Source organism: Amphiprion ocellaris, chromosome 9, assembly GCF_022539595.1.
Source record: "Amphiprion ocellaris isolate individual 3 ecotype Okinawa chromosome 9, ASM2253959v1, whole genome shotgun sequence".
Classification (NCBI taxonomy): Eukaryota; Metazoa; Chordata; class Actinopteri; family Pomacentridae; genus Amphiprion; species Amphiprion ocellaris.
The window spans coordinates 8,981,696-9,002,931 of NC_072774.1; the positions used below are offsets into that span (position 1 = coordinate 8,981,696).

The following is a 21,236-nucleotide window of genomic DNA, read 5'->3' on the forward strand; positions in this document are numbered from 1 at the left end:
CCCCAAAAAAGTAAAAATTTAAATAAAACTATTCCCAAACAAGATGTAGGACCCTCTAATTGTTTTTAAAAGTGGGTTTTGCGGGTGTAAGTGCCGTGTTGCACCACTGAGTGACACAGGAAAGGATATCTATCAAGCTCTTGACACCAACACTAGTTCTGCAACTTGGCATTAATATCTCATGAGTGAAGTTCTGTTTTCTGGGGAAATTGTATCTCAACTTAAAAGACAGAAGTGATGAGTCATTGACAAATTTTGGGTATACTTGCATGTACAGATAGAATCTTCTTGTCTTTCTCAATATATTTGTCCTCTTGTGTCATATATGCTAGAGCTGATGCTTTCTTTTGAGTTTACCATACAGAGATTAAATTATTGTTTGAAATGTGATGTTTAATGTGGGGACTTTGCCCAAAATAAAAAGTAAAAAAGCAGAAGTTGTTGCTTGTTTGGTATCTAAAAGTCTTTCACTAGTAACTGTAGTAAATGCGTGGGTTCTCTCCGGGTACTCCGGCTTCCTCCCACAGTCCAAAAATATGCTGAGGTTAATTGATTATTCTAAATTGCCTGTAGGTGTGAATGTGAGAGTGATTGTCTCTATATGTAGCCCTGCGACAGACTGGTGACCTGTCTAGGGTGTCCCCTGCCTTCACCTGAGTCAGCTGGGATAGACTCCAGCCCCCCCCATGACCCTAATGAGGATTAAGCGGTGTATAGATAATGGATGGATGGATGGATGGGTATCGGTCTCAGCTAAGTCACTAATAGCTTCTCACTTGCATTGAGGAGCACAGAATTTTGTATTTTTTTTATGGAATATGGCGCAAATTGTTCATTTTTCGGAATTTTTTGTTGTGAAATGAAGTGATTTTGATGAAATATTACAATTTTAAAGAACATTTCTGTGAATTTTCCTAACAGAACCACATGTCACACATTATAAATGGTAGAATTTTGATATTTTGATGATCTTTTTATACAATAATGTATATTTCAATCCTGTTGGCATGTTTTAATTTTATGGGGTTAATGCATGTTAAATGAGGTTGTGATTCGTCCAATTCTTCAGACGGAAAAACTATAAATGGAATGCAAGTCTGTAATGACTGTTTATGTGACTCAACAGCTGGCTCAACTTAAAACCTTAAGTTTATTGAACATGTGTTAAGTTCAATTAACATGACTCTGCAAGTTTTACCATTTCAAAACTTATCAATGACTTGGAACAAACTAATCACCATCAGTGCAGTAAAATCATATTTTTTAAGTCAGCAAGGAGACTCTACAATGATTTACAGTGCACCAAACAAGGTGTTGGTGAGAATTTGCTGAGGAATAAGATTTTCTCAACCTTGGTTCTGTCAGTGTTCTGCATAGTGGCACTACCTTATCATCGTAACTGCAAATCTGTTGTCTTCCCAGGACTTGTCTTTCAGACTATTCCTGAGTTTAGAGTTAGTTTTACATGAGTCTCTTTGTTGTGTCTTAAAATGTAAAACATGGTACACTAACAGCTGTGGAGTGAATCTTGAGTCATATGCTGCTTTTCTGTAATGTTACCTACAAATTTTGTTACATTTCAGTTTACTTCAGGTTATAAGCTTTAACTTTTGCTGAAGTTGCAACCAAACAAAGAGTAATACATTTAAATGGTCAACGACAAAACTGTTCATGCAGAATTTTCATAGTTTTCTTTGAGAGGTTGTATTTGATTAATTCTAACCTTAAATGAAAATATGCATTAAAAGCAACACAGTGCAATGCAGTTGTGGAAATTTCCATAGATGTGGTTAACATGGGGTTTCCCTGAAGAAAAGTGAAAATATATGACTGACACAAAGCTGTATGTAATTGTGGTACTGATATATATAAACAAATCACTGCATCTCCTCCTTACTGATATCATGAGATTTCTCTGTCGCAGACTGGCTTGATCTCTACTGGTAACCCCAGGGGTCTGTAGAGAGAGAATATCTTTGTCAACATCATATGATGGCATTTATCCACACAGCTCCACCTTGTTAACTTATTCTTTAGTTATCATCTTTTCTACTTTAGCTTCTGTGCTTTATTATGAAATTAACTTTCAGTATTTATTTGTTTTCCAAAAGAGTGAGCCTGAAGTAACATGTTGAATATTGGACATGTGAAAAAAGTCCCTGAGGTTTCTGTATTTCGTATAACACAATTTCAAAGACTAAGGTGAGACTATAATTATGAGATGCAAAGACTTCTTAGAATCTTAGAAGAACCGCAACTGAAAGTTAATTCATTCAGCCGTTAAAAGGGTTCAGGCTTGAGTAAATTATCCTTATTTGTACACAGGTACAACAACAAAAGTGCATTTTGATATATTTTTTAAAAAATTGTATTTCTGCTTTTTTAGGCTTTAAATATCACTTCCTCATCAGTGATGGAACTGAAGTTGTAGCTTTCATTTCTGATATTCTATGTTGAAATGAAAAAGCAGCTGCATAAAAAACCTTTATTTTACACCTTAGTGGTTGCTTCCTGCACCTACCCAAAAAGACAAACCCACCTTAAATTTAAAAAAAAATCCTGAACAGGTGGATTCTGGAGGAAAGGGAATAAGATAGTTTCTGTTATTAAACTGCAGTCCATGCAGCTGGACTCTCTTTTTTTACTTTAGGATTGAAATGCTGCAAACCAAAAGGATCTTTTACACAAAAAACACAGTGACCACTGATGCTGGGTGTTTTGTACTTACTTTAATGGCAGTAAAGTAATACATAACTTTTTAATAAAATCCCTGATTAATTATATTACAAGCAATGTTGGTATAACTCAACTCTGCAGAGAATCACATTTTTGCGATTATCACTACTACCAATGATAGAAATCTTAAAGTTAAAACTCTCCATACATTTTAAAAAATCATGCTTTAAAAAAATAACTTTAGATTTGATAAGTTAGTTTTTTATTCTGACTTTAGCCTAGACATCAGTAACATTAATAACCACAAACAGAACTCCAAAAGTAATTATGCACATTTTGTATTTTATGCTTAAACTTTTCTACTTGTGTTGATATTTTTAGGACATATTTACGTGCATATGTTTGTCTATATATTGCTTGTATTGCTTAAATTTCTAAGACTTTAAATGGGGGCAACTGTAATGTAAGCAACTTCCCCTCAGAGATCAGCAAATTATTTCTGATTTTGATTCTGACGTGTGCATTTATGGTCTGTTTTTGTGATATTACTGATATTTTTGTGTGGAAAAAAATCTGTAAAACATGTCAGAAAAAAATTATTTTGAAAATCCTTAAGGAAAGCAGGCTGCTTCCTCAAGAGTCTAGATTTTTTTTCTCTGCATCTTAAAGGATTCATGTCACATGTGAGGAGTTTCAAACATGTTGTTTATGATCTTAATTTAGCTGCTGAAAGATAAATGTTACCTTGCTGTGGAGTGATAGCAGAGAGACCTGTTGGACCCAAACTGAATCTGCAGAATACAAACACACAAATTAAGAGATAGTCATGACTTTAGGCAACACAGAACATTTTCCCGTGTTCCAGTGTCCTTTAGAAAGTCCAGAAACAGCAGCTTGTGTGTGTTTTGTGGCTTCTATCATCGAATCCATCATCTTCAGTTTGTCAGTGTGATTTTAAGTGTTTGATTAATGTTAAATATGATTTATATGTATCACCTTTTGCATGTTTTGTAGGTATAATTGTGTGAAATTAGTAACTAGTTTTTCTAATCTAAAAAGGACTCTAATGCATCTCTGTACACGCATTGAAGCTGTAATTTTGTGTTATTTGCTAATATAGTAGGTGGTTCATGATATTTACTTTATTTTCATGCAAAATACTCATTATAAATCTCACAAAAATGGCCTTTGTTGCTTGTTAAGCCTCATGATTTGTGTAAGCAGGTTATCTTTGAGGTTGGAGGTTTGCACTGAGGCCACAAGATGAGTCCGATCCTTTCACTGCTCTTATCTATCAGCCAAGATGGTCACCAACTTCCCCTTTTGACTTCCTGTCAATTTAGCATTAATACACTTTCCAGCAACACAAGGGTTTTTCCACAGTGGCTTCAACACAAAGAAAAAGGTCTCTTGATGCATATAAGCTGCTGCTACAACTTGTTTATATATGCAGATACTTCAAACTCACAAGTCGGTTATTATGGCTTTAAAACATTTTCTCCTGAATATGTAACTATTTACTCTCACAGTGATGTTTTTACAAGTAAGTCCGATGAAGCAATCCTTCGTGCTAAAGAGGAAACTCAAAAGGCAGTGTACCTTGCGCAGTACGTGCCGTTATTAGATAGCTGGTGGGGATAACAAAAAGTTGCCAGCATACTGCGAAATAAGTCATCACAAAGTTTAATGGAGATTTCTCAAAACACAGTGTACGATCAGACGAACAAGGAAACATTCTGGATGAGAGAAAACAGCAAATCCAAGCACAAGTGCATTAAGTATTTGGTTATTTTTGAACAGCTTTTCAGATAAAAAATGAAACACGCTTAAATTACAGGAGAGAAAAATGCTTTTGTGCTACATACAGAAAAAAGCATATGTTTTGATAGACAGCACACAGATGGACCACAGCTGTTTTCTCACACATTGGCGTATATGGCATCATCCCCATCAGCCTGTAGAGGAAAAACAAAGAACTCACTCTGTTTTTAATGCATGCATATGCTGAGTGATTGATTGAATGAATGAATGAACACCTTACATACCTCCATGTTGCCATATACATGATCATTAGCATAAATGCCACCGCAGCTTACATCATCATAGCTGTCTTTTCTGAGGGGAAGAATGCAGAAAGAAAGCAAAGATGTGACTGTTTTAAATCTACACATAAACACACCCAAGAGTGTGTGTTATTAGTTTCATTTAAATCATGAGGAAAGTTTCATTTACTCCGAACTGGGGGGAAATCTTTTCGTTGTGGCGTACTGAGGGAGATCCACAGCTTTCTCTGCCTTCATGCTGTTCATGGTACATGCTGGTGTGTCTGCAGGTCTCCCCCTACTGGCAGGGAAATGGGTTTTACATTTTTGAGAAAGACTTTTTACAACCACTGAAACTCTTTGATGCAAAATGTAAAGTTGCAAGCTAACATGCTGCTTCAATACTGGTTAAAGTCATGTCATTTGACTGTAATAAAGCAGAATTTTACCCTTTATTAACAAATTCCTCCTTGTAGATGATAGATTAAAATTGGAACCATTTCGGATTTTGATGCCACTTCATACATAAAACAAGCAAAACCCTCCCTAGAGCTAATGTTTGTCCATTCAGGGCTACTGTAGAAACATGGTAGAGCAACAGAAGTCAAAATTGTTCACCCCAAGACCTCAGAAACTTTACTTTTAGGTTCTCATGACTGCACTTGTTGCTAGAAAACACTGACAGTTTAAAAAAGCAAATCTGAATTCAAGTTGTATTCACAGCTTGTACACCTGATCAGTTTGTTGATCACTGTCTCTTTGTTACAGATATTTTAGCAAATTACTGAAGGCCAGGAAAAGCCATGATATCCTGTCTTTGTCTGAAAATACCAACAACTCTACATGTGTGTGATCAATAACCACAGCTGATACTTTTACTTTCAGATAAACTTGCCAGTGGATTTCTTCCCATGTTTGCGTTGTATAAATTTTGTTGGGGAGCAGGATGACTATGCTTCTATGTCACCAGTTTTGCTAAAAATTCCCTCGGGAGAATCGCAGAAAAGGCGCAAAACAGCTTCAAAAACCCCACATCAGGTCCCTGGTGGACATGATAGTGGTACAATTCTCATGCACTAAAACAGGAAGACGCCTTAAAGTCTGTGAGAGTTTGGAGAGTGGGGTTGAAGAATAAAAGCATATGGGTTCTATCTAAAGATGCACAGTGCTATATGACAAGCCTGCGAAATGACACAATTTCATGCAAGTCATTACTTTTTAAGACATGTTTAGAGAGTTAATTTTGGGTTAAGATTTGGATTAGGGCAAGAAGGACCGTTTTATAGATATGAGGAGTTCATCTAATGCTAACAAAAACACAGTAATTCATAGTTGTGTACTACTCAGTTCAATTCAATTTTATTTTTATAGCGCTAATTACAATTCAAATTGTCTCAAGAACCCATATGCCTGAACAAAGGCATAAAATCCTCTTGGACATCCTACATACTTGTCCTTTAAATGCACATCTTTATTTCCAGTGTTTGTGTTATGCGTTATAGTGTTCCAATTTTACTCGGTGCAAGTAAAAAAACAACAAAACAAACACTTTCTATTTACTGTCACTGAAAATAAGTATCTTATATACCAACTTACCATTTCTTAGCAACTCCCACTGCTATTAAAAGTAGCACCAAAATCACTCCTGCTCCGATGCCGATGAACATATACTGCATGTCACCTGTCCAAACAGAAATCACAGTGTGCTTTCTTCTCCAATCTAATCTGCATTCTCGAAATTCATTGTTTCTTCCTACCGTTCACAGTCAAAGAGAGCGTGACGTTGGCGTTGCCCAGACTGTTGTTGGCCACACAGCTCACAAACTTGGAAGACCCGACGTCTGCCTGCAGGGTCCCGATGGTGAGCAAGCCATGTTTCTCCACTTTGGTGCTTTGCAGGACTTTGCCAGCAAGCACAAAATGGACCATGCTGGGAGGCCTGGACTCTGCGATGCACACACACTTTCCCACATTCCCTTCTGAGGAGCACGAAGAGGCAATTTTGATCTCAGGAGCATCTGTACAGACAAAAAAAATGTAGTTAGAAGACAGGAAATAGTCACACATTTAAAGATAATCTCCTCTGTGAATGCATTTCTTGACTTACATAACACATTGAGCTTCACTGGCTTTGATTTGCGTTGTCCTTCTTCATTGATGGCAGTGCAGAACAGGTTTCCTCCTGTGTGCCTAGAGACATTGTGCACAGTGTAGATGTTTCCTTTATGCAGCTCAGCGCCTGTTTCGTTGTGCCAAAAGCTGTTAGCAGGAGGGTGAGCATCACTGGAACATTTCAGCTGCACAGTTTCTCCTTCCTTCACATCCGACTTGTAATCAACTTTCACATTGACTGGAGCATCTGCAGAGAAACACTGTGTTTAGTGCTATTTCACACAGCATTTTATCAAAAAAAAAAATAAATCAGCAACATTTTGGCCATTGGTGTGTTAACAAAGCCTCTTCTGAGTCACGACAGAATAGCTACAAAAAATGACAGGAAAAGCAAAATGATCACATAAGAAATGCATAAAAAGCCACAAAGAAGGTTTAAGATACACACAAGCAGATTATATTTGCTGCCCTTCATGCCACAGGCTCATTCAGTATAAATAAAAGACAATATAATGGTGTTTTTCCAGTGCCGATGAGTAGCACGATGACTGCGAATCCCATGACAGTGACTGGAACAAGTTCAAGAAGCAGCGATTTTAAATATTACATGTAGGTAAAGAAGCCGCCACATTGGGGAAAATCCAGTATATAACATCATTATAGTACACTGTTAAAAAAAGCAACAAAAAACAATACAATTATAGCAACTGGGGCATCAGAAAACTACTAAAAATAATGGAATATAACCATCTCATTAGAATACAGTTTTTTCACACAATTAAAATACAGTTTGTGGCCTAATTGCTTTACAAGATATGCTTTTTTATGTTTAATTAAAAATATTTACATATATACAGCCAATTAAATTAACTATAAACATAGTAATTATCATTGTTTTCAATGATAAAAATCTGCATTTTGACAGTTTATCAATGCTGATTGATATTATTGTTATGATTCTGCTTCTGTCCCTGTTCCTTCTCCCTCTTTCCTTCTTCCTCGTTTTTCTGCGTCTGTTTTGACCTGTCTGTCTTCCTCTGTATCTGTCATCTCTCTTACCCCTGTGTCTCTCTCTCTCTGTCTCTCACTGCCTGAACTGCTGATTGCTGCAATGAAAGTCAGCTGTGACAATCAGCTCACCTGTTCTCCACCTCACCTCCAGCTATTTAAGCTCTGTGCTGTCCTTTACTCCCTGCTGGATGGACTCTGCTTTCAGACTCTGTTTTCCCTTCCACTGGATTTTCCCCACTTGGACTCAGTTCTTCTTTTGGATTCTCGCTAGCCCTGCTTTTGTCTCCAGCCAGTAGCTCCAGTCTCGTCTCCATTCTCCCCAGATTTCCTGAGCCTGCTTCCCTGCCCCTTCTACTGTCAGTTCCCCCCATTGTGTAACTACCCCTCCTTAGCTTAGTTTTGTTATTTCAGTTTAGTTTTGTGATCTTCAGTTTTTGAATTCATTGTGTCTGTTAGTAGTAGTTTAGTTTAGTTTCCTCCCAGTTCAGTTCTCCATTTATGTATTGTTTTAATTTTCTGGTTGAATAATATTCCTTCCTTAATTCATCTGTCTGCCAGTCTCCCTGTGTCTGCGCTTGGGTTCTCCAACTTCCCCCATCACAATTATACACGTATGAAAACACATTTATTCAACATTTTCGTTCTGACAACTGTGCAATCTATATAAAATTACAGAATCTTACTTATTTTTCTGCTAATTGTTACGAATTATATCTAATTTTACAAATATATTTGATGTATTACATATAAATTCAATAATTTTATCTGCTAAAGAAAAGCACATATTTGTGGAAATACAATATATTTGCAAATGTATTTTAAAAGTCAGAAGTTTTGATTCCTATTTTCTGTTAGATTTGTAAATGTTTTTGTCGTGATGTTTGTAGTTACACATTTTTATCTTTTCTTTAGCAAGCACATCTAAGTAAAATGGGAGAATCAATCCTTCTTTTTCTGTTCATTTCAACTAATTGTATCAAAATTTAGCAATATAATTATGACATAAAATTTTCTTTAACAGTTTTATCTTGCCATGAAATTACAACAAAAAATGTTGATATTAAAATTTATGTATTTTTTAAAAATACATAAATATGTGCCAGATGCTGTTTTTGTTTAATTATATTTCACATTAGATTTAAATTTACATTTCATTTTTGCAATTTTATTTATATTTTTCTGCATTTAAAAAATGCTGGAAAAAAGTTTTTTTTCTAATCCCAGTAAATTTCTTTTTTTTTTTTGTTTGTTTGTTTGTTTTTTTTATGGTGTAAAGTGTTGCTCTTGACCTTTTTCTGCTTTTTGGCTTCACGGCAGTTTGTTTTGGGCTTCCTTGTCCTGTTTTGTTCTAAGTCTTTATGAATTTTTAACAGTTTTCACTCATCTTTGACATGATCTCATGTTTTTTTAAGGCTTTTTCTTGTCTTTTTGTGACTATGCTGGACATTGTGAGCCTGGTTTTGAAAAATGATACTTTAATGACTCACTGTGTTTGAAGCATCTGCTTTAATCATCGCCGCTGATGTGTTTACTTACATTTCACTTTGAGGGTCTTGGATTCCTTCTGGTGCGTCCCTCCTCTGTACGTTACGCTGCATTGTAAAGGCTTGTTGTGGTCAGCGTGGGTTGGTTGAAAGGTCAGTGTGGACGTCGCCTCCCACTGGCCTTCGTTCAGCTGCTGGGAGTTGAAATGCTGCTCTCCAGTGCGACTCCAGTTGAAAACGGGAGGAAAGGCAGGACAGGAGTGAGACACGGAGCAGAAGGCCGACACCGTCTGACCCTCCTTTACTTCCTCTCTCACAGTGAATTTGATTGGATTTGGTTCACCTGTGTCAAAAAGACAAATCATAATAGACGATAAGGATTAAAGATCTGCTGTAGGAGAGCATTTAGCTAAGATTTGGATTTTGACCTCACTTATTTTGATACTGAAGAATCATTTTAGTTGGGAAAAGTGCTTAAATCTACTAAACCTGAGTCTGCCGAAACCACATAAGGTCACTAAAGCACAACATGAGCTTCCATTATAGACGAATGAAGGGTAAAGGGCTAGAAAGACAGATATTTCCTCTTTTATTAGAGTGGCTGCCTTCAAATCAAAGTTAAAAATATAACACAGCTAGAATGGGAACTTGATTTTGTTGTTACAGTGTAACTTTATGTTTCCACAAAGACAGTTCCCCAAATTGTTCCTTCATAAAATAACTCACATCCCGCTCAATTCAAAGATTTTACGGGTGATCTCCAGCTTGAAGGAAAGTAAATGAGAAGTACTAGACTGCTGTGATGAACAGAAGCATCTGTGTAAAGAAAAATAACCGTTGAAAGCAGCCAGAGTTATTTAAAGCAAGAGCAGGATGGCACGTTACAATAGCAAAGACGAGGGCTGACGAAACAGATGCAGTTCTTGAAAGTCAGCCACCTGAAACCTGAATAATGAACATTTCCATCCCAGGTTGTATTGTTAGAAAACGTGACTTCCAAGGCTCTAGTTTCACAACCTGAATGTTCCAAAACATCTGAAATAAGCTGTAGAAACTTTTGGATAAAGACATTTTTGGACAATATGTGTAACAAAGTGCTGCTACCCGTAAATATAAAATCTTTTTGCTTGTAATTCAGATTTTGCACAAATGTATTACTATGTCTAAAGTTCAATGAATAATTCAGTGAAGCAAAAAAAGTTATCGAACTATTTTCAAATGACTGCACCCTGATCCTACACAATTCTCTGACCTGGGATCAATACAAATGACCAGTGTCATGATTTAAAAAATGCAAATACAAATGCAGAATGTTAAACCTTGAACATGTTAGAGTTAAAAAGAAAACTTACTAATCATTGAAATGGAGACTTTGTTCTCTCTGTAGGAAAAATTGTCATAGTCTTTCATTTCAATCCTGAAGTGAAAAGGCCCCTGGTCGCTTGATCGAAGGGGATCAATCATCAGGGAGCAGTTCTTGTGTCTGACGTCTCCCAGCAGCTTCGTCCGACTCCGATACTGCTCCTGCATTTTGGCCTCGTGTGGGTGATAGATGAGGTGGTTGGTGTCGTCCATCCAGCACCCGGTGAACTCACTGACCGCCTTCTGTGGATCTGGGTAGTTGAATGAGCAGGGGATCACCACACATGATCCAGGGAGACCTTTGACCGAGGAGGGCATTGTAGCTGTCCAAGACGAGGCTTCACTTTGAATAACTGTAAGAAAATTGCACAAGAAAATGTGACAACATGAGGCCCAGATATAGAATAAACAGAGAAGCAGACGGATAGCCTGCCAGTGAAATAAAGTGAAAAATCATTGCAGAATTACATATTTTCCTGCACAAACAAGACATGAGGCAGACGTTTACAGCTAAAAATAAATTCCACCGTACCATTGAAGCAAAGGCATCCAAAAAGCAAAGGCCACGTTAAGGCGTCCATGCCGTCTTATCGGGTGGAGATCTGCAAATAAAGTGACAAATATACTTGTGTGTTGCTGTTGTCGTTTCCCTGTGGTGAGAGATGACTTGTCTAGTTTCCATTCCACTTTTAATAGGCTTGACATCCACTGACTTTGACACAAAATGCTGTCTCATCAGATCTTTCTAGAAGGAGAAGTTTGTCATATATTATTTGTATTAATTTTAATTTTTAATCATGTCATAAAGTATCCAATCAGGTCTTTTAAATATTAACGCCTCTGTCACACTGTGTACAACCCTGGTTCTCTCAGTTCCTTGTTTCTACAGGAATTAGATTTATTTTAGTGATTGTGACTTCTCCCATGTTATTTTTGTGTTGCATATAAACCGCTTCACAGAACCAACTACACATCTGATAAAGCACCGTAAACTGTACATTTGAAGCCAGATAACTTTAACCACAAATCACCAGCTGCTAACAGTAACGTTCAAATACTCAGATATTTAATCAGAAAAGCATCTCAAAGTTCATATATTAGTAAAATGAATATGGTTGATTTTATCTCTTCCCATTAAAATAATCCTAGATGTTTCATTTTACCGTCGAACAGCTGTCCAGACGCTCCCTGTGCCTGTTAAAAGTGACGCCCATCAAGAAATGTATTTTATCTTATTTTATTGATAAAGTGGAGTAAATTATAGCTCCTAGTGTTAATTATTATTATTATTATTATTGTTATTATTATTATGTCTTTCAACCACAACAAGATAGTGTGAGTCAGTTTTATTCTATTACATTGACTGAACTTCTAGGAAGACTGTCACATAGAACATTTTCATCCAGCCCTGTTGATGCCAGATGCCAAAAAGATACTAAAAAAATAACATAAAATGATCTCTTTTTTCTATAATTAAAATCCATTTTCTAGTTTTCATTTCACATGAGGTCATGCATACTGTTTTGGCTTATTAAAGTTTAGAGAGGCATAATTACATGTGTAAAGACACATTAAAAATTCTCTGTAATATCTACAAATCTATTATACAATAATAAATTATTTACATGTGAATAAAAACTGTACTTATAGATATTATACACTGATAAAAACACATTCTTTTGACATTTTTGTTCTACAAACCGTGTAAAATTACTGGGTCAATACCTCTTTTTCTATCACTAATTGTATCTAATTTTAGAAATATTTTAAGCTTTAAACTTGAATTTAATAGTTTCGTCTGTTAGTTAAAGACGCTACATCTGTGAAAATATTGTACATTTGCAAACATATCTCAGTGTTACAAGACATTGTAGACATGCACATTCACTGCCTGGTTTTTATAACTTTATTAAAATATTTATGTAATTTAAACATACACAGGAAAAATGATTAATAAAAATTAAAAGTTGCATAGTTTTACATATTTGTAAAGCAAGCTTGCCTACATGTTAGTTACAAACTGTACCTCAACAATAATATGACACAGGGATGGAATCATTTATTGAACAACAAATGGTCAATATGCTAAAATGTCATAAAAGTAACAACAACATACAAAATGTTTCAGTTCATGAGGAGAAAATACATATATTTTTATACATAAAGGCAATATTTTACAAGGAAAATAGCATTTACTCTACCTCAGGTTGCATGACTCATAGCAGCAGAAGTTCAAGGCAGGATTTCCTTTACTCGCCTGCTGTGCAAAGCTTATAAAGTCACATGACGTAGTGTTGTGTATGATTTCTGCACATACTGGTGGTATCAGAGCTTCATTTTATCAAGGCATCAAACTGAAATGTTTTAAATCCAAGTGGATTTAACCTGATGCAAACAAAAAGGAAACATTTTCACTTTTGCTTCCATTTCTTAAAAAAGAGATCTGGCTCATGTCACATTTGCATTGCGGCCTCTCTTCCTGTTCACAGCGAAGTCTTGTGGTGACAGAAAAGTGACTCTAATGTTGCGGTCGGCTAACTGGGCCTGTTTGCAGCCCCCTCTCTCCCTCAAAATCACAAGTGAAGATCTACTTGCTGAGCTGTTATTGTGCATTGAAATGTACACAGTGAATGCAGCAGCTCAGAGTCTCTGGTCTTCAAAGGCAGGGTTCATGATGCCCTTCTTGTTTGGGTTGAAATCCTTCCCTTGGACGGCCAGGTCCATGTAGTGGACGCTGCGGTGGAGGTGGATCTTCTTCACGGGTGGACTTCGCTTTCGGTTCACTCTCCACAGATCCTCTTCGCTCTGTGTCAGGAAGTCCTCCAGTTTGATTGTGTCCTCTTTCTGGGGACCCCAGGGCAGTTTTTTGGGAGCAGAAGTGATGAGGCCGGTGGATGCTGAGTTACCCATGACAGAGAACAGAGATACGCAAGGAGTCAATCTGTGAATCAAACAGAAAAGAGACTGCATATCAAGTGAATGAATAAAAACATACATGTCAAAGCCAAAATTCCACATTAATAGCATTGTTTTTTACCTGGTTGTTGTCTTTTCCTGCTGCTGGTTTGTCCAGATGCTGAATGAGAGGAGTCGGCCTCCTTCATTTAAAAGGCAGAAAACCTGATGTTGTCTGTCAACAAGGGAACAATTAATCACATCTCTGTGATTCTGAACAAAGCAGAAGCAACAGTTAACTAAAGTTCATCATAGTTGATTAAGGGATCTCTAGTGGGTCGTTTATAATAATCAATCAATCAATCAATCACTGGGAAATCCCTTCAATCAGCTTTCAGTTAATGCATTCTACTCAAAAAGGTGATATTTACATTTAAGACCAACATTAACTAAAGCATTTCATTTCTAATGATTTTTTTTAGCTGAACAAGAGGCTCTTTCTGAATGGAAACTAAAAAAAAAATAGGTGACTGAAGATGGTAACACACTGTTTCAGAGATGCTAAAGAGACATTTGAACTATTTCTGTTCTTTTACGATTTTAACAGGAGAAAAGATGATATTTATACCCCTTGATTACAGTTTTCAACATTTACAATTTTATCCAAAGAGAGTAGATACAACACAAGCAAGGATCCAGTGAGAAGAAAAACCTGGATATATCATCAAGTAAGTTTCTGTTTCATTCCAAATGTTCCTGGTCATCTCTACCATGTTCAGAACGTTCTAATATATTATAAGTTGAAAATAGTTTATTCCGTGGTTTAGAATTTGTAGAAGAAGAAGTGAGTAATGTTTAGATTAGATTAGATTAGATTAGATTAGATTAGATTAGATTAGAAAAACATGGGCATTTATCACCAAACAGTCACATTAATTAATCTTTTTGAAATCAAGGACTCCACCAACTGGGAGGATGATTACTGATACAGTGTAAGACGTTTTATGCGATTTCAACTTGCAAATGAAAATTCACTGCTGCCTTGAAAATGTAAATTAACTCAGCTTGAAGACAACCTTTATTTGAACTCATTAAATAAAGTTCCTCTAGTTGACATTGTGTCAACATTGTTTTTAAATCCTAAGACAAGAGTGTTAAATTTGTTATTTACAATATGAAACTGCTACATCCATATATATATTTCTAAAATTAGATGCAAATTGTGACAATTACAAAAAGAAGTATTGTGTAATTTTACACATGCTTATTATTTGAAATGAGAGAATTATGAATATATAATTGAATAATATATTATATATTATAGTATTATAAAAGCGATTTTGTACATTTTAGATAATTTCATTATGTTAACACGTGCAAATCTTCAAATGACAAAAAATACACATGATCTTGTGTAAAATTAGGGATATAAAATCAATTTCAATCATGAAAAATTAATATACTTTTATGAGCTATGTGGTTATTTCAGAATAATTTTTGAATGGACCATATTGAAAATACTGCAATTTTCAATATCGTTGGTTTATACTTTTTAAGTTGTCTAAGTTGATTTAACTTTGTATTCAGAGTAAAACAAAGACAAACCTTATCAGTGCAAGAAAACCTTGTTTATCTAGTCAAACAAATTCACATTTTGATATTATTATAACTCACAATTTCAACTTCTATATCTATATAACTTGCCATATCAGGTTAGTTGGTTAAAACACAAGACACTTGTGCTCTAAACAAAAAGGAAGTGCATTCATTGAAGGACCTAGGATCCCTTACTCATCACTATACACACCAGTGAGCAGTGATTCCCAACACATCTCTGGGGGTCATCAGATGGAAACCTCCCTTCAACGGTGTTTCGTCTATTTAGTCCCACAACACCTCCAGGAGGTTGAACTCTGGTAGCCCAGATTCACACCCCCAACATCCCCACCCCCCTTTTATTTACAAGAACTTCAGGGCATCTAGCTCAACTCTGAAAAACTACATCTTCTTTCTTCTGTTTCAAAAATTAAACTACTGAGTTGAGTTACAACAATAAGATATAATATGGTTTAGTAGCTTAGGGGAATTATCATTTTTATGTAACATCCAAATAGAGGTGGAATTACCCGCTGCCAAAATAAACCCTGGTTAGAGTCAACCGACCAGATAATCCTGAATGCTTTAAAATCCAGGCTCAAAATTAGAGGTGACTGTTAATCTCTGGAACAGTTTACCTTTTAATTCACTTTAAAACAGTTAAATTGCTGCTAAAGACCCACTTTTTCTTGTTGACATTCGGTTGAAATTGTGCTTGACACCCTGATTTGATCTCTTATTTTGGTGGGAATATTTATTATTGTGCCAGTTTGATGGCCTGTGATTTTAACTGGTACATTACAGTTGTCAGTTTGACTTCCTGGTCATGGCTTCCCCTTCAGTGACTTCAGATCAGCATTACAGCGCCACCGTCTGGCCAACATGAACATTTAGACTAAATACCAAAGAAAGGAGGAAGGTTAACAACATGTGGGCAATCAAGGTCTATAGAAACCTCTCAGATTAGCTGCTGTTGACAAGAATGGTTTATATATAATTCAGTGTAACAATAACTTTCCATTTCTCACATCATTTTTTAGGAAACTTGACTGTAACAGTTGGTCAGACTCAGAGCACAAACAGTGAGGAAGGTTTGTTCATATTCCCCCCAGTGGAGGACACAGGAACTACTAATCAAGTAAGGAAGCAGGAAATCACTACAGTTTATGCACGTATCAAAATTTAATGTTTGAATATACGTTTACATGATTGATACATCTGTTCAGACAACATTGTTAGTTTTTGTTTAATGATATGATCGAGGCATTTTTTTGCAAAAGGTTTATGTTTGTTAACATGATTTGCAGAAATGAAGCATTCACACAAGGCAGCACATCCTGTTATTACTGGCTATAATACTCAAAAACAGAAAATACTTCATCAGCTGTTATTTAGATGATTTCTTCTCTCTGAAATTGATGAATGAATAAAAGCAGAAAAATAAAAAAGCAAGACTGCCAAACAAATAGGTTCTTCCCTCTGTGATTTGCTTGTTTACTTCATTTCATTCACTGGAACATTTCTGCCTTTGGTGTCCTTCTCCTTGGCCTCCTTTGATTCCCTGAAAAGGAAGAAGATTTGAAACAATTAGATTATTTTCATGTTACACTGACAAATAAAATCTGACCTTCAAGTCAAATGTTGACATGTAACATAGGATGAATCAGTTGTATTTGAGTTTTCCCCTCTCTGTGTATTTGGATCATATAGATGTAAAAGTATTCAAACTGGTTGCCTGTTAACTTTTGTGTTGATTTTAAAATTCTTTATTTAGTTTAAAAGGTATGACAAGGCCTTGCAGGAGACCAGTCTACGTCTCAGAAATGCTACTGGTCGATGAAACACGAAGAACCACTAAATCGGGTTCATGTTTTTTAGCTGTTCCGCAAAGCAGAACAAAAATATTTCACACTCTCTGTCACAAAAACAGCCTTTCAGATGATGTGAGAGAAGCTGAACATACTTAATTATATTTTTATTTTATATACACTACCAGCAAAAAGTTTGGACACACCTTCTTTTGAAATGGGTTTTATTTAATTATTTTGTACATTGTAGATTAATACTGAAGATATCAAAACTATAGCAGAATACATATGGAATTATGCTGTAAACAAAAAAGTGTTACCTACATACATACACAGGCACAGTGTTCTTTCCTTTTGCCAAGAATGTGTCATGGTTGTTGAAAGTTGTCCAGCAACAACAGAATGAAGACAAGATTACTAATGATACCAAATTTATGTAATGCAGTAAATATGTCCTTACACAGATACCAAGGGTGTGAATGGGATTAAAAAGGAATATTTGACTTTCCTACTTGTCCAAACAAGCAAACAACTGTGAGTGAATGTGATTTTTCTGAAAATATTCTACCATTTTGTGGCCAAACATGTATTAATGATACTAAAATTAAAAATAACAAATGAGAAATAATGCACAGTCTCACATACTTTGATGACAATCGTTGTTTTCACTTCTTGCCTTCAGCTTCTGCCCCTAATTAGACAACAGAAAAAGGAGAACAGAAAATAAGATATCGTGCTACATTAAAATTCAAGCATATATCTTATCAGCACCAGCAATAAAAATAAACATCTGCAGATATGTGTGAAATTACTGTAAGACCAGCGATGCACTGGTGTGTGAAAGCTACAGTTTTAAGTCGATGAATTATAATAACTATAAAGATAAAAACTCTGTTTTTTAAATTAAAGACCTGTACTCTCAGAGATTCCAAACATTTCAGGGACAAAACATTTCTACAGTAACCTCATGCTTGCAAACCCAAAAAAACGCAGTTTTTCTCACCTGCGAGACATCTTGGAGAGCCGGTTCCACACACTACATGTGACAAATGAATAAAAAGGCTCATGAATCACATGAGAATCAAAAAGAAACTGCACCAAAAACTGAATCTGATCTGATAACTTTCCACTCACCTGCCTTCTTGATTTTGGAGCTCTCTAATACGATTCCTGAAGCAGAGAGAAGAAAAAAGAATCAGCAGAGTCTGGAAATACGTTCCTCACAGAAATTTTAGTTATTTGCCAGAATGTTTCATTGCCTCACTTGTATTTTTTTGCCATGAAAACACAGAGAAGCCCAAAGATTAGAGCTGTACCAATGGCCACTGCAGTTGGAATGATGATGTGATTGTAGTTTTCTGCCCCTGCAAATAGACAGAATTTATATCAAACCCATTTAGCAGCTGAGAGGAAGACAGAATCCAGTAAATGACCAACTCAGTGCAAAGATCTCACGTTTTACATAGAGTGAAAAAGTTTGGGAGGACGTCTTCCCTCCAAAAAACTCAGCAGTGCAGGTGATCTCGCTGTGGTCATCCTTCTCCTCAGGAACAAACGTCAAGATAGACTGTGTCTCCCAGTTGCCAGAGCGAATGTCCTTATGATACTCTATGATTTCTCCAGTTTTCAGAGTCCAGGAGAGTTTAGGCCAGTGGGAGGGGCAGGTATGGATGATGGAGCAGGTGACGGTGTAGGGCTGCCCCTCGATGGCCGTCGGTGGATGATTCAGTGTAGGAGCTGGAACATCAGCTGGAAATGAAAACAGATAGAGATAAAGTATACTGATGGAACAGAAAAGTGGAATAGATTCATGAAATTTTGGAAAACTGGTGACATACGGAGCATGTTCAAACCAACACAGTCCTCAACAAAGGAGAACTTGTCTTTGGTGGGTTCATTATCCTCCGTTCGCACAAGTTCAATCCGGAAACAGAAAGGGCCGTTGTCGTGATCTTTAATGTCAACTATTTCTAAGGTGCAGTTGTTCTGACCCAGATGTCCCAACATCTGTGTGCGGCCCTTAAAGTTGTCCAAGATCTTGGCGTAATTATCGTTATAGATGTTTTCATCTCGTTTATCATGACGATGCCAGATGCCTCTGAGTCTGGAGTTGGGCAGGTTTCCTCCAGGATGAGTGAACGAACAGGGAACCACAACACAGGATGAAACCAGGGCATCGAGGCTTTTTACAACATGGGCCTTCCATTCTCCACTAAACACAGGGCTGCAGATGCCTGAAAGAGAATCATAAATAGTTACAATGACCTGTATGACATGCAGAAAGTATGAAATGATTAGAGGTAAAGGGGTGACTGATCATGATACCTGCCAAAAGCAGAGAGAAAATCATCAGCTTGTTCTTCCTGTCCATGTTTTTCAGGTTTTCTTGCTGCAGAATGTTAAAATTAAAAGCCATTAAATTAAATGGTGGGGGGGTTGAAAACCACATGAAAAGTACACTTTAACTGCAGAAGAGAAGTACTTTTTCTAGTCTCTCACAGAATCAGAATCAGTTTTATTGTCATTACACAATGTGTCATGAAATTGCTGTGACTTCTCTCCTTACAGTAGATACAGAAAGTATTCAGACCCCCTTAAAATTTTCACTCTGTTATATTACAGCCATGTGCTAAAATTAAGTTCATTTTTTTCTCATTAATGGACACACAGAACCCCATATTGACAAAAACCACAGAATTGTAGACATTTTTGCAGATTGATTAAAAACTCTATCCAGCTGTGTTTAATTATATTGATTGGACTTGATTAGGAAAGGCACACACCTGTCTATATAAGACCTTACAGCTCACAGTGCATGTCTGAGCAAATGGGAATCATGAGGTTGAAGGAACTGCCCACAGATCTGGCCAAGATTACAAAAGAATTTCTGCTGCAGTTAAGGCTCCTAAGAGCACAGTGGCCTCCATAGTCCTTAAATGGAAGACATTTGGGACGACCAGAACTCTTCCTAGAGCTGCCTGTCTGGCCAAACTGAGCATTTGGGGGAGAGGAGCCTTGGTGAGAGAGGTAAAGAAGAACCTAAAGATGTGAGAAAGTTCTAGAAAGACATCACTGCAGACCTCCCCTAGTCGAGGCTTTATGGCAGAGTGGACCGACAGAAGCCTCTCCTCAGTGCAAGACCCATGAAAGCCTGCATAGAGTTTGCCAAAACACACATGAAGGACTCCCAGACTATGAGAAATAAGATTCTCTGGTCTGATGGGACCAACACAGATTTTTTGGCCTTAATTCTAAGCGCTATGCATGGAGGAAACCAGGCACTGCTCATCACCTGCCCAATACATTCCCAACAGTGAAGCATGGTGGTGGCAGCATCAACATGTGCAATGTTGTAAGTGATATTAGTGACATTTATTATGCAAACTTGCAGGTCTTGGCATTTGTGGCATCATGTTATTTAATTAAAGCTGACTTTTTAAATCACTTTTCAAACAAATGTCTGTGTGCTGGCTACGCTATTTGATCATCGTCCTTTAAAGCCACATTGTAGGGTTCGGTTTAACTGAATGGTCGAGAATCTGTCACCAGTTAAACAGCTCATATCTAATCCTTTTCTCGCCGTAACAATAGAAATGAGATTTTGAACTTTTTTTCCTCAAAGTCAGAAAAAAATAGCATGCTACTCTTTTTTGTTCAGTGCGTTTTGATACTTCTACTTTTGTCTTTGCCTGCAGTCATGCTCACCCCTTCCATGCATTTCTATGCATCTTTAACATCCCCGAACACCACAAACCTTCAGTGGTTCCCCTTCAGCCAACACTTCCTCATTTTCCAGTAACCCCCTTGGAACTTTAGTTTCATCTCACACACCCCAACTTCACTCAGAAGTAGATTCCCTGACGTCACTTGACATGATTAACGTTACTTCGTCTGTTAGTAAATGATCGGCTATCTAAGACGTGCAACCGTTCACTCCTCCAGCTTCAGTTTAATGACAGAAAATGATAAAATGAAAATCAGTGCGATAATTTGCCAGACTATTAGAGTACAGTAAAATCTGAATACCCAGAAAGAAAAGGAACCTCACATATAATAGGTATTCTGAACTATTTTATGTAAGTATAATTTTGTGTCTTTAGTCTTACCTGATTTTGCTTCTGTCTAGTTGATCACAGCTGGTTGTGAGCGATATTCTCCTCTGACTCTCTTAAAGGCCTTTTTTTCCCTATCAAATTCTGCTAATAGGTACCACCCAGTTCCCTCCATCCCCTTCAAACCCACCCTCTGAC

General features: G+C 36.7%; 2 protein-coding genes across 3 annotated transcripts; both read right to left on the reverse strand.

Moving 5' to 3' along the window:
- Positions 1–4,343: 4,343 nt before the first annotated feature.
- On the reverse strand, positions 4,344–12,924 carry LOC111577081 (myelin-associated glycoprotein-like). 2 transcript variants are annotated; one of them, XM_055013500.1, is made up of 10 exons: positions 12,889–12,924; positions 11,220–11,289; positions 10,678–11,040; positions 9,378–9,668; positions 6,826–7,077; positions 6,476–6,736; positions 6,315–6,399; positions 4,909–5,016; positions 4,722–4,791; positions 4,344–4,631 (listed from the first exon to the last, which is right to left on the reverse strand). In XM_055013500.1, the coding sequence occupies exons 2-10, from the start codon at positions 11,266–11,268 to the stop codon at positions 4,596–4,598; spliced, it is 1,515 nt and encodes a 504-aa protein (XP_054869475.1). In that variant the 5' UTR covers positions 11,269–11,289; positions 12,889–12,924; the 3' UTR covers positions 4,344–4,595. The 2 variants fall into 2 exon arrangements, with proteins under 2 accessions (XP_054869475.1, XP_023138939.2); XM_023283171.3 differs by having other exon boundaries at positions 4,909–5,019.
- Positions 12,925–16,347: 3,423 nt separating this feature from the next.
- Positions 16,348–21,180, reverse strand: LOC111577092 (myelin-associated glycoprotein-like). The gene is made up of 9 exons (XM_023283186.3): positions 21,093–21,180; positions 19,312–19,375; positions 18,825–19,220; positions 18,442–18,735; positions 18,251–18,350; positions 18,121–18,156; positions 17,990–18,022; positions 17,632–17,677; positions 16,348–16,739 (listed from the first exon to the last, which is right to left on the reverse strand). The coding sequence occupies exons 2-8, from the start codon at positions 19,355–19,357 to the stop codon at positions 17,665–17,667; spliced, it is 918 nt and encodes a 305-aa protein (XP_023138954.2). The 5' UTR covers positions 19,358–19,375; positions 21,093–21,180; the 3' UTR covers positions 16,348–16,739; positions 17,632–17,664.
- Positions 21,181–21,236: the final 56 nt, after the last annotated feature.

What these genes read in the sequence shown, in the direction of transcription:
- LOC111577092 (XM_023283186.3), bottom strand. Translation starts at nt 19,357, where the DNA reads ATGGACAGGAAGAACAAGCTGATGATTTTCTCTCTGCTTTTGGCAG. An exon ending in TTTCTCTCTGCTTTTGGCAG is followed by an intron (nt 19,221 to 19,311) that starts GTATCATGATCA and finishes ATTCTCTTTCAG; the next exon opens with GCATCTGCAGCCCTGTGTTT. An exon ending in TTTTTCACTCTATGTAAAAC is followed by an intron (nt 18,351 to 18,441) that starts GTGAGATCTTTG and finishes GTCTATTTGCAG; the next exon opens with GGGCAGAAAACTACAATCAC.
- LOC111577081 (XM_023283171.3), bottom strand. Translation starts at nt 11,268, where the DNA reads ATGGACGCCTTAACGTGGCCTTTGCTTTTTGGATGCCTTTGCTTCAAT. An exon ending in CAAGACCCTCAAAGTGAAAT is followed by an intron (nt 7,078 to 9,377) that starts GTAAGTAAACAC and finishes GTTTCTCTGCAG; the next exon opens with ATGCTCCAGTCAATGTGAAA. An exon ending in AGTGAAGCTCAATGTGTTAT is followed by an intron (nt 6,737 to 6,825) that starts GTAAGTCAAGAA and finishes TTGTCTGTACAG; the next exon opens with ATGCTCCTGAGATCAAAATT.